The sequence below is a fragment of the Triturus cristatus genome, chromosome 5_1 (genome assembly GCF_964204655.1).
Source record: "Triturus cristatus chromosome 5_1, aTriCri1.1, whole genome shotgun sequence".
In the NCBI taxonomy this organism is placed as follows: domain Eukaryota; kingdom Metazoa; phylum Chordata; class Amphibia; order Caudata; family Salamandridae; genus Triturus; species Triturus cristatus.
The window spans coordinates 50,422,862-50,436,893 of NC_140587.1; the positions used below are offsets into that span (position 1 = coordinate 50,422,862).

A 14,032-nucleotide genomic window follows, 5' to 3' on the forward strand; every position below is an offset into this window, starting at 1 on the left:
TTCTGCCTTATGTGCCATACACACCCCCCATGCCTCCACAGCCTGGTGGGGACCCAGATGACGACATAGATAATGATCCACAAGACACTTATGACGATCCTGATGACCCAAATCCCCACCTGGACACATGGGGGAACCCATATTCACACCTCTTCTAGACCCCACACCATACCCTACAAAACCATCCCCTCCTGATGACACCATTGCATTTCATCAGTTAGTGGACAGGGCTGCTAGTTTCCACGGGGTAGATATGCATGCTCACCCTCTGGAAGAGGATTTCTTGCTGGACACCTTCCCAACCACAGAAAGAAGTGTCCGCACTTTACCCATGCTCAAAGGAGTTTTAAAACATGCACCAGAAATATTCAAAGACCCCATTAGGGCTAGGATACTCAACCCTAGACTGGAAAAGAAATATAGAGCAGCACCCTCCGACCCTACATACATCAAGGGTCAACTACAGCTGGACTCTTTAGTAGTTGCCAATGCACGAAAAATGGCAAACTCACAAACCACTGGCGATGCTGTACCACCAGAAAAAGAGTCCAAACTACTGGAGGCCTCCGGGAAAAGGGTGGCTTCACGAGCAGCTAACACCTGGAGAATAGCTAACACACAAGCATTGTTAGCTAGATATGACAGAGCACACTATGACAAACTAGAGGAGCTACTACAACATCTCCCTGACCCATATAAACAACAGGCAACTGATCTTAAAGGAAAGTTCATCACTAATGCCTCGATAAAGTGTGCTCTAGATGCAGCTGACACAGCCTCTAGAACAGTCAATACAAGCGTAATGCTAAGAAGACACGCCTGGCTTCGCATATCAGGTTTCAAACCTGAGGTGCAAACCACTATTCTCAATAAACCCCTTAACCACGATTTCCTGTTCGGGCCTGAAACAGATGTCCTACTAGACAAAATGAAAAATGACACTGACACCGCTAAATCTATGGGTGCACTACAGTCTTACCAATCCGAGCGTTCCTTTCGTAGATCCTCCTATAGAGGTACAGGGAGAGGGAATAACACACAAACCTCTCAACCTTTCCAAACTACATCTCAAAACACATTTCAAAAAGGCAGAGGAGGATATAGAGGAAACAATACTAAAGGCAGAGGTAGAGGTAACAACAACAACCGTACCTCCACCACCCCCAAACAGTGACCTCCTACACCTGCCTCCAGGCCACTTAACACCAGTCGGAGGCAGATTATCACAGTTCCTACCTGTCTGGGAATCCATCACAACAGACAGGTGGGTGAAGCAAATTATCCATTCTGGCTACTGTCTGGAACTTACATCTACCCCACCCAACATACCACCCAAACACAGACCAATGTCAGAGGAACATACCATACTATTGCAACAAGAGGTCTTAGCAATGCTACAAAAGCACGCTATAGAACCAGTTCCCCTGCAGCAACAAGGAAAAGGAGTTTACTCCCTCTATTTCCTAATCCCCAAAAAAGACTGCTCCCTCAGGCCCATTCTCGACCTTCGTCCCCTCAATCACTACATACACTCCGATCATTTTCACATGATCACACCAACAAGTACTACTACTACTACTACTACTACAGCAAGGCGATTTTCTCGCCACGCTAGATCTCAGACGCATACTTTCATATACCCATTCATCCCGCGCACAGGAAATACCTCAGATTCGTAGTGCAGGGACAGCACTACCAATTCAAAGTCCTACCCTTCGGGGTAACAACAGCACCAAGGGTGTTCACAAAATGCTTAGCAGTAGTGGCAGCACATCTGCGGAGACAACATATTCATGTGTTTCCATATCTAGACGATTGGCTGATAAAGGCCAAATCACATCACCAATGTCTGCAGCACACTGTGACCACAATCCATCTATTACACAATCTAGGATTTTCCCTCAACTACCCCCAATCCCATCTACAACCCTCCCATATACAGCAGTATCTGGGAGCAACGATAGACTCCACAGTAGCAAAGGCTTACCCAGCTCCAGCCAGGATACAGAACATTCAAGCAATGATCCAAAAATTCCAACCTCAGACTCTTGACAGCAAGAGTGTTTATGCAACTCATAGGCATGATGGCATCTTGCATATTCATAGTCCCACATGCTCGGCTACAAATGCGTCCCATACAAGAATGCCTAGCAACACAATGGAACCAGGCTCAAGGGAAACTAAAGGACCTAGTGTTGGTAGACAGTCGTACCCATCGCTCTCTGCAGTGGTGGAACACACAAAACCTTTCAAAAGGGCGACTGTTCCAAGAGCCAGTTCCACAGGTAGTGTTGACAACAGACGCATCACTAACAGGATGGGGAGCCCATCTACTTCAACATACAGTGCAAGTTCTATGGACACCGCACCAGAAAATACACCACATAAACTACCTAGAATTACTGGCAATATTTCAAGCAATGAAGGCCTTTCAAAAACACATAGCCAACATGACTGTCCTAGTCCGGACGGACAATATGACAGCAATGTTCTACATACAGAAACAGGGGGACACACACTCTCTGCAGCTTTCACGCCTAGCGCAAAGCATATGGAGATGGGCCATTCCACAAAACATCCATCTTCTAGCGGAACATCTCCCAGGAGTGAACAACCAGATTGCAGACCTATTGAGCAGACAGTCAACAGATCCACGAATGGGAACTTCACCCAGAAGTCCTACTCCCATTCTTTCAAGCGTGGGGACACCCAGACATAGATCTGTTCGCCACAAAACAAAACGCAAAATGCCCATCCTTCGCCGCCAGGTTCCCACACCCGCAGTCGAAGGGCAATGCGATATGGATGAACTGGTCAGGCAGATTTGCATACGCTTTTCCGCCAACCCCACTCATTCCATTAGTGGTACGCAAACTAAAGCAACAAACACTTACGATGATCCTGGTTGCTCCCACATGGGCGCGACAACCATGGTACACAACACTCCTAGAACTCTCAGTCGTCCCTCATCAACGACTACACCTCTCTCCAAAACAACTCGCACAGAACCATGGAGAGATACAGCACCCAGACTCCAATCAAATGAACCTAGCTATCTGGCTCCTGAAGTCTTAGAGTTCGGATACCTTAACCTGCCTCCTGATTGTATGAATATCATCAAAGAGGCAAGACGTCCCACTACCAAAGCCTTTTACGCAAACAAATGGAAAAGATTTGTTATTTACTGCCAAAATAATCCAATCAATCCACTAGACGCTTCTGTCCAAAACATAATTTGTTATCTGCTACACTTACAAAGATGTAATCTAGCCTATTCATCTATAAGATTACACCTAGCTGCTATTGCAGCATACCTTCAAAACAGACAACACGTGTCTCTCTTCCGCATACCACCTATTAAGGCGTTTATGGAAGGGCACAAAAGAGTAATCCCTCCAAGAGCTCCACCTTCCCCAGTCTGGAATCTTAACATTGTACTTACTAGATTTATGGGTCCACCCTTTGAGCCTCTACATTCTTGCGAATTACAGTTCCTAACATGGAAGGTGGCATTCCTAGTAGCAATTACTTCACTCAGAAGAGTAAGTGAATTGCAGGCACTGACAATTCAAGAACCTTTCATGCAAATACACCAAAATAAGGTAGTTCTCAGGACAAACCCTAAATTCCTACCAAAAGTCATAACTAGTTTTCACATTAACCAATCAATTGAGTTACCTGTCTTTTTTAAAAAAACCACAGTCAGTAGCGGAAAGGGCACTCCACACACTGGATGTCAGAAGGACAGAACTAAACCATTTCGAAAGACAAAACAGTTGTTTGTGTCTTTCTGTCAACCTCACAAGGGTAACCCTATATCAAAGGCAGGAATAGCCAGATGGATAGTTAAGTGCATACAAATATGTTATCAAAAAGCTAAACGCACAAAAACTATTCCCCCAAGAGCACATTCCACGCGCAAACTGGGGGCATCCATGGGTTTTCTAGGGAATATCCCCTTAGAACACATTTGTAAGGCAGCTACATGGTCTACCATACATACCTTCACTAAACACTATTGTGTTGATGTGCAAGCTAACCAACAAGCTTCTGTAGGTTAGGCTGTCCTTAAAACACTTTTCCAAACTACTGCAACTGCCACCGGTAACCACCACTAGAGGAGGAACTGCTATACAGTCTATGCAATAATGTGACTGCAGCAGCTCATATGCCTCGAACGGTAAATGCTACTTACCAGTATGCATCTGTTCTTGGCATGTAGAGCTGCTGCAGTCACATGCCCACCCTCCTCCCTGGTGCCAGGCACAGTTACAGTACTATCTTATTTAGATACATTTACATGGACACCTTTCTTTCTATTACTATCCTCCATCTTTGCCACAATGGCGAAAAAACAATCTGATGATGGAGGAGCTGTCCATGCGCACTGTAGTCCAGGGGAGGAGTCACCTATCTCGTGAGATCTCGAAGACTCTTCCAAGACAACAACGTGCAACATCCGGACCCAACACTAGGCGGCGATCTAATGCAATAATGTGACTGCAGCAGCTCTACATGCCTGCAGCAGCTCTACATGCCAAGAACAGATGCATACTGGTAAGTAGCATTTACCTTAAATTTCTTAAGTGTTTTAATGTCTGTGTAAAAATACCAAAAGCACTTGGCGCTCAATTGGATAATGTGTTTTTTTTTTCTCTGTCTGGCTATTTTCTCCTTTAACTTGTTTCTCCCTTCTGATTGCCTCCCCACTCAGTATCATCTTTCCTCTTGCTCCACTTCCCTCACTTCTTACTTCCCATATCCCTCACATCATCTTAATCTTGTCCCTCCCTTTGCTCCTCCCCTTCAGAACTTTTTCCATCTTTGCCCTCCCTGCCATCCTTCCCTCACTTGCACACCTTCCATTTACTTTATTTCTCCTTCCTCCTCTCATCCACCTTCCTTCTCCCTCCCTGTGGCCTCTTTCCAGAATCCTTCATTTGCTTTTTCTTTTTTCTGTTTCTTTTTTCAGTGGCAGACCGAGTGCTGCGAAAGCCACATAGACTCCATGAGTGCATGCTCCACGTCTCCCCATACTATCCCTTCCTCCACCCAAAGGAGGCGGCAGATGATGAAGTTGCTGGAATGGAGCAGGAGACTGAGACTGTTGCAGAACCCACCACGTCTCTCTACATTGATGTTATGGAGCCCTGGAAATTAGAACTCCTGCGCCAAAGCCAAGAGCTGGCAGAGCTGGGCGCTGCCTTTCCTGAAGTAGTGGTGCAGTTGGACCAGAATGGTGTGCGGCTCTCGGGGCAGGAGGAGGAGCAGTGCCAACAGGTCCAGGGAAGGATCTTGTCCGTCCTGAGGGGGGCCGCACAGTCGCACATACCCTATTGCGCTCTGATCCTAGAATTTGTCCAACGCAATGATGTCCGTTCACGACTGGAAGAAATGCTGAGGCGCATAGAGCCTTCAGCTTCCTATGTGGTGGCGGACTGCCTTCTGACCGTCACCGCTTCCTCTGTGCAGGCAGTACGGAATGCTTCTGCCATTTTGAAGGACACCCTATGTGAGTTTGCTGTGCCTGTGCCTGAAGGGCGCTACCATGTCCTCCGCTCTGAAGAGTGGCGGGAACTGCAAGCCTCCCTCAGCTGCTGCTCTGTGAGGACTGTGGGCCCGGACTGTGTGCAGGCTGTCTGCCTTCGAGAGTATGAGCAGGAGAACCGCCAGGGACTGCACACTTTCCTACATGAATACCGCCAACAGGACACCTTAATTCCCATGGAGCCGGCCATGCTGCGCTACCTGCAGCTCTACAACCACGAGCTGCTGGCCAGCATGTCTGAGGTGACCATTGAGCCGCTGGAGGGGAGTTACATCACCGGATTCAGGGTAAGACTGCTTTTTTGCTACATTCCATCCTCTGCCAACTCCAACTCTCCTATAAATAGCTGTACATCTGGACTGATTCTATAGGTTTTTCATATGTATATGTGTATATATATATATTCACTGAAAAAACCATAGGTTTCAGGCCTGATATAGTTAGGAATTAGCATTTAAAAAAACCTTAGAAATTCACTGAAACAACCATAGGTTTTAGGGGTGTTATAGTTAGCTGGACATTTCACTCGAACAAAACCATTGAAATTCCTCCGATATAGTTAGTTGTACTAACTACATCTCGCGCGCCCGCAATCCACTGCTGATGAGGTCACATATTACATCATTCATGACATGGTCAGTGAAATCACTGATGACATCATCCAGTGAATGTGGTTTGGTTCGTTATTTAAATATGTATATATTTATATATATATATATATATATATATATATATATATATATATATATATATAGCAGTTTGCATTGAAGAATGAGTGTATATATAAATATCTGGATGGAGGATTTAGTAGCAGTGTGATTGACTGTTTACTTGACTAATTTATAGTGTCTCACTAAATATATTGGATAGTGACTTAACTGTGTGAATATCTGTATCACTTTGTCAGTTGTTGTGTATACTGCTGCACCAGTTAGTTACTAGCTATGTGAAAGTCTATATTATTTATTGATTAGTTAACTTAGTATTTGTATGGGAGAGTGGATGTGTGTGTGGTTCGGTGGGGTGTATGTGACTGCCCAAAGATGTGTGAATAGTTGATTCAGTAGGTATATGAAGTTAAAACTACATGTTATAACAGTTGTTTAAGTGAGTGAATATCTTTATGGGTGTGGTGATGAGCCAATACATGTCTCAATGGTACATGTCCAACAAACTAGGAAAATAAAAGCCAGTGTATATGTCAGTTGTATATAAATATATATATATATGACTCCGTAATTGTATGAGTGACTGTATGGATTACTGTATACTTGTAATAGTGTTTTTATAACACACCAAGTATGATTTATTATCTATATGAATAGATGAAGTGGTGTTTTTATAAGTGTATAGGTAAGTAAAAGTAAATATGATCCATTGTTTGCATAAGTGAGTAGGATGACTTCATAAGTGATTAGGATGTGTGCTGGTGTGTAATGTCGATATAGGTGTATAAGTATATTTGATAGTGTTCTATTGATCATTGATGGTCCCCCGAACTAAGCTCTGCAGACAGGGTGGACGTTCCTTCAAAGTCTTAGGGGCTAAGCTATGGAACTCCCTACCTCTGCACAACCGTACCCAAACCAATCTGATCGCTTTCCGAAAGGAACTCAAAACCCATCTCTTCTCTGTCATCTAATTCCTCTGTTGGTCCCCCCTCCCCTCAGGTACTGGTTAGGTCAGCGCCGGGACGCTCCGTTGCTGGGGCAGCTGTTTGCGCTTTAACAAATAAATAACATAACATAACATTGACAGCATGTATGAGTGAATCTATAGGTAAGTGATTAGATGTGTGTATAGATCTAGGAATGACTGAGTGGGTGTTTAGAAACTTGTATTGGTGTGTCAATGGTTTTAAATCTGGCACTCTGTATTTTACAGTGAGTGATGAAAGGCTATACTAGTGTATGATGAGGTGTATCTGATTGTCACGTGGATGATGTCATCAGTGATGTCACTGACCATGTCATGAATGATGTAATATGTGACATCCTCATCAGCAGCGGATTGCGGGCGCGCGAGATGTAGTTAGTACAACTAACTATATCGGAGGAATTTCAAAGGTTTTGTTCGAGTGAAATGTCCAGCTAACTATAACAACCCTAAAACCGATGGTTTTTTTAGTGAATTTCAAAGGTTTTGTAAATGACAATTGTTAATGTATTAATTGTTATACTGATTTTTTTTATACTGATTTACTACATTTTTTAAACTATTTATATTTGGGTATTTTTTTTTAATTACATTATAATTACATTATACATTACAATACAAAATATACTTTCTCAGAATGAATTACTTTAGTTTAAATACTTGGCAAATAGGCAACAGACTTTTAAATACAGTAGTTACAGTTGTTGCACTGGGCAACACAATTTCAAACACAAAGCAACATTGAGCTCAATGTGAATGTCTAGTTAAATGCAATTAGTTACTTTATGGATTACTGTTCTAACCACAGGACTGGATCCTAGGTTCAGTCCTTGGACATCTCCTGTAAGCAGTTGAGTAAAAGCGTTTTGGTTACAGTAGTTATTTTTAAGGAATATTATTGTATCTTAAAAGTTGTCACTTAGAAAATGTTTCACATAGAATCACCAATGTTATCCTATGGCAGAAAATTCACTTAGCAGGTAAGTAGTGTTATCGTTACTTTTTTTTACTCAGTGGTGGATCCTGGATCCAGCACTGGCCAACCTCCTGTAAACAGTTGAAAGAATGTGTTTAAGTCATACAGACGATTTTTTAGGAATATTTTTAGTTTGTGAAAACAGACACTTAAACTTTTCTGCTGAAAACCACACAATGGATTCCTATGGAAGGAAATACAAGTTACTGTTAAGTACGCTTAGAATTACTTTTCAGGGTCAGTGCTGGGCTAAAAGATGCTGCACTGGGTTCTCTCCTGATAACAGGTGAGTAAATCGGAATTCGTAGTTCGGCTGATTTTAGAGGAATATTTGTACAACGGTTGAGGAAGGGGGAGGGGCCTGAGGTGACGTGTGCAAACATGCCCTGTGGCGCGTTTTAAGTTGGGGAATAAATTCCTCTTCAATCCTGAGGTCCCTTGGGGGCCAAATAGCCCACCAGGTACCTCCAGTATCCGCCAGGGAGCAGCATTGCAGAGAGGAATTCAGAGGCCACGCCCCTTTTTACAACACTCTGCAACACAGCTCCCCGGGGCCTGGCCATCTCGTTGGGGACCGTGGGGGGGTCCCAAACCCCCACGGTCCCAGCCGGCTCCCCGCTTCCTGCAGGAGCCTGCATTGCTTTTCCACATGGGGAGCAGCTAACATGCTGCTCCCCATGTGGAAAAGCAATCGTCTTTGCTTAATTGTGGCAGTCCCCATGGCCATCTTTGGCTCCAGTAGGGGGGGCCTTGCGGCCCCCCCTCCCACTTAATTTAAAGCCCCGGGGGGTGGTGGTCCCCGGGGCTTGGGGGTCCGTAACGAACCCCCTATTTTAAATAATTAGTGCCCCGGGGAGGTGGCGGTCCCTGAGGCGTGTGGGGGGGGGGGCTCGAGCCCCCCCCACAGGTTTTTTTTCACAAACAAGCCCTGGGGGGTGGTGGTCTCCGGGGCTGCGGGGGGCCATGAGCCCCCAGCATACATTAACTTAAAGCCCCGGGGGGTGGGCCCCCCATTACTATAAAAAATTGCCCCCGGGACTTGCACCCCCGGGGGCTAAATAAAAACAAAGAGCAGGAGCCCGCGCTTCGTTTTTTATTTCCGTCAGCGGGACCCTACGCGCATCCCTCAATTTAAAAACAAACAAAAAAAAATGTTGGGACCCCCTGAGCAGGCCTAGGGGGTCAGGGTGTTTCTACCCTGCCCCCTTGTCACGTTTTGCACCTTTTTTCGGTTTTCTTGTGCCTCGGTTCTACCAAGGCACAAGATGGCTGCCAACACTTCATGATTCAGAGTGTTGGCAGCCAATTAGCTTTCAGCTCGTGCTCGGGAGGGTGCGGGGATCCTCCGACGCCATAGATATATATGTACTTTTAACTCTTATTTTCTCAGGAACTGCTGAACGGATTTACACCATTTAAGCAAAAGGCACGAGTCTGAACTGAGTCTTTGCCAAATTTGGTGTAATTCCGTTCAGCAGTTCGGGCTGTAGCTGCGTCAACAGGTCCTATGGGAAAATGCATGGGGAAAACGCGTTTTGGGACCCCCTTTTTTCCCGGCCCCTGCTCGATGAATCACCGTGAAATTTTCAGGATAGGAGCAGACCGGAGCTGGCCAAAAGTTTGGAAAATTTCGCGAAGATTAGTCAATCGGCGCCAACGTTACTCCAAATAGAATGTTGCATATATATATATATATATATATATATATATATATATATATATATAATCTATATATCTATAGCTATATCTATATCTATATATATATATATATATATATATATATATATCCAACATCCAAAGTTTCCCACTTAGAAGAGCCAGCTTACAGGTAGGTAAATCTTCGCTTTAATGTGCAGGAAAACCGCGCAGGGCAATGAAAACAGAGGAAAACAGAGTCCAAAAAGAATTTGTTGCCTGACGCGTTTCATGCTCCACGAGCATTTCTTCAGAGGCTTCTTTTAACATTGCAAAGAGCACCGGCATTTTATAATGATTATCACCTGCCCCAGTGGGCGTTGGCTCACCCAGAGCCTGCTGGTCTTTGAAGTGCCACAATTACGCTACAGTGAGCTGCTCGAATGCAATGTCAGTTTTCATTAAAATTAAACACCACAGTGGGTATGGAAAATGTCTCAAAGTCTCTGCGCTGCCCTCTGACCTGCATCACGACCTTCCTGCCCTCAGTGCTGCTTGCATAATACCTGCAGCTCGGTCCACACCTCCGTGGCAGGGCTCTTCACCGACCGGGACCAGCCGTAATATATCCAACATCCAAAGTTTCCCACTTAGAAGAGCCAGCTTACAGGTAGGTAAATCTTCGCTTTAATGTGCAGGAAAACAGCGCAGGGCAATGAAAACAGAGTCCAACAGAGTCCAAAAAGAATTTGTTGCCTGACGCGTTTCATGCTCCACGAGCATTTCTTCAGAGGCTTCTTTTAACATTGCAAAGAGCACCGGCATTTTATAATGATTTTATATGATGTTGGATATATTACGGCTGGTCCCGGTCGGTGAAGAGCCCTGCCACGGAGGTGTGGACCGAGCTGCAGGTATTATGCAAGCAGCACTGAGGGCAGGAAGGTCGTGATGCAGGTCAGAGGGCAGCGCAGAGACTTTGAGACATTTTCCATACCCACTGTGGTGTTTAATTTTAATGAAAACTGACATTGCATTCGAGCAGCTCACTGTAGCGTAATTGTGGCACTTCAAAGACCAGCAGGCTCTGGGTGAGCCAACGCCCACTGGGGCAGGTGATAATCATTATAAAATGCCGGTGCTCTTTGCAATGTTAAAAGAAGCCTCTGAAGAAATGCTCGTGGAGCATGAAACGCGTCAGGCAACAAATTCTTTTTGGACTCTGTTGGACTCTGTTTTCATTGCCCTGCGCTGTTTTCCTGCACATTAAAGCGAAGATTTACCTACCTGTAAGCTGGCTCTTCTAAGTGGGAAACTTTGGATGTTGGATATGTATATATATATATATATATATATATATATTCACTGAAAGAAAATGGGTTTCAGGGACGTTGTACTTAGTTGGACGTTTGACTCGTATAAAACCACAGAAATTTGCCTGTTATAGTTAGTTGAGCTAACTATAACTCGCTCGCCTGCAATGCACTGCTGATCATCACTCATGACCTCATCCAGTGAATGTGTTTCTGTAAAGTTTAAATGTTTTTCATATCTATGCCAAGGTCCATTCAAGAATAAGTAGATGTAAAAGTGCCTGAATACACTATTTAGTAGATGCATGACTGACTCTGTCACTGATTGAATGTATGTTACTGAATGCATGGATTAGTGACTAGACTATGTGAATGTCTCTCTTAATCTCTCACTTGGTGTGTAAGCAGGTGCATGGCTTGGTGAGTAGCTACATCAGTGTGTATATGTGTTTTTCATTGATTGTATGAGTATCTGTATGGGGGTCTGACGGTGTGTAGGTGGTGTCTGACTCTGTGCATACATGTCTGAATGGCCGATTCACTGGTTCTATAGATTCAAAAGTGAATCTCAGAAGGGCTGTATAGATAGCTGACTGTGTGAACAGGTGTGTTGATTAGTGTATTGCTGTCTCAATTGTATATATGTGAGTAAGTATGTTTTTACACAATATATGTGAGTGTTTGGGTGTATAATTGAATACGTGAAAGACAGTGATTGCAAGAGTGTCTACATACACGAATGTGTACATGTATTAGTGATTGTATAAGTGAGTAAGTATGTGATAGTATCTATATAAATAAGGAAAGTGATGTGTTTATAAATAAGGCAGGTGTTGTGTATATATATATCTGCATAGGTGAGTACATGGGTGTATGATTGATTTTTGGCATGACTGAATAGATGTGTGAGTAACTCTATGGATCAGTAGCACTGTAAATGTGTGTATATATATACGTGTATGAGTGGCTATTATACTGATGTAATGATGAGTGACACCATGTATGAGTGACTATCAGTGTATATCTGGCTCACAATATATAGATAGGAATCAGTGGATGGATATCTAGTATCTGGTATTGGTGTGTATATGCTTTTCAAAACGGTAGTCTGTATTTTAGAGTGCGTCTATCAAAGGTTAATTACAGTGTGAAGAGGTGTCAGACTATCACATGGATGATGTCATTAGTGATCTCATCAGTGATTCAGCAGTGCATTGCAGGCGCGCATGTTATAGTTCGCTCAACTAACTATAACAGGCGAATTTCTCTGGTTTTATGAGTCAAATGTCCAACTAACTTTAACGTCCCTGAAACCTATGTGTTCGAGGCATGTGGTCTGCTGAATTCATATCTGTGCATAGATCGCCGCCTAGTGTTGGGTCCGGATGTTTGCACGTTGTTGTCCTGGAAGAGTCTTTGAAGTATCCTGGGATAGGTGACTCCTCCCCTGGACTACAGTGCGCATGGGCATCCTCTCCATCCTCAGATTGTTTTTTTCCGCCATTGGGTTCGGATGTGCTATCTTGACTCAAGTTAGGAAAATCTTTTTTCAGGCCAAAAGGCCTTTAGTTCGCGTCGGTACTGTTCTCGATCGGTATCGATAGTATCTTTGTTAGTTTACTAACTTCCAGAACAAACTTTCGCATCTTACCAGACCGTCGATTCGACATCAACGATGGAATCGAGGACACCATTCAAGAGGTGTCCGGTATGCAATGCGAAATATCCCCACGTCGACGTCCATCCGGTGTGCAACAAATGCCTTTCACCGGATCACGACGAATCTACATGCATGGCCTGTGCCAGATTTCGATCCAAGAAGACTCTACGGAATCGACGAGCGGCGAGACTCGAGGCGCAGCAAGCAGCACCGGCCCCGGCCGACATCTTCAACGCCGAGACCGAAGATGTCGAAGAAGTGGAGAACCTACCCTCCAGTCCCGTTTCCGAACATGACTCCGGATCGGAAGACGTCGACGAAACACTCTTTCGCAGAGATGAAGACGACACCGAGGTAGGAGACTACAATGAGGCCTTAGGGGCCGAAGAGAGTAGCTCCGGTGACGAGCAAGGCCTACCCGTTCAGACTGAAGAAAGCCCAGTGCAACAGTCTATGGCTCCGGTCGAGGGATCGCCTTCGGGCCTTACCCAAGACCTATCCCGCAGTTCTTCGGCCCCGCCCTCGGGCCCGGCCTCGGACATTCAGCGGCAGCCATTAATGCCCAAAACGGCTGGTTTCCCTTCTTCAAAACCGAAACCGAAAGCTGTATTGGTTCAATTGAAACCGAAACCGAAAGTGGCGCTGGTCGGATCGAGGCCCTCCACACCTTCGACGCCAGCAAAACACATCGGCACCGAGCGCACCAAACGAGACTTCTGTGCCGAACTCTAAGCGGCCGACGTCGGAGTCGACATAAGGAAGAAGGCCTTCGGTACCACCAAACCTGCTCGGCTCCCGGCACCGACGCAATCGACTCCGACCCCAAAGGTCAAACAGCCTGCTGCGTCTCACACCGCTTCCACGGCGACACCAAAGCCACACTCATCGAAGAAGTCGACGGCCATTCCCGCCCCTCGACTCCATGACCCACCGGCGCCGAAAAAATCCACGACCGCCTCAACAGAACCGGTCGGTGCAAAAGACTCGAGGGCGCTCCAGACGCGACCCATTGCTGCGCAAAGCATCAAAAAGAAAATGGTCCTCCAGGACACGTCGGGCTCCGAACCAATTAAAGCTCCAGCAGCCTCTTCGACACCAGCCAACATTACTTTTGGCCTGCCACCATCCACGGCCCCGAAACTGTTCCAAATCAGGACACGGGTGACCCATACCACGATCACGCCTGCCGAACGCTCTGCGGAGACGTCTCCATCGCATCTAATCGACGCCGACACCGGCAGGGT

General features: G+C 45.2%; 1 protein-coding gene across 6 annotated transcripts in view; it reads left to right on the forward strand.

Moving 5' to 3' along the window:
* The window catches only part of PARP10 (poly(ADP-ribose) polymerase family member 10), a 447,966-nt gene that overhangs the window by 110,888 nt on the left and 323,046 nt on the right, over nucleotides 1–14,032 (forward strand). For all 6 annotated transcript variants that reach the window (XM_085604387.1, XM_085604383.1, XM_085604388.1 and 3 more), the window contains exon 5: nucleotides 4,973–5,835. In XM_085604387.1, coding sequence (XP_085460513.1) covers nucleotides 4,973–5,835 — 863 coding nt within the window. The remainder of the gene's footprint in view (nucleotides 1–4,972; nucleotides 5,836–14,032) is intronic.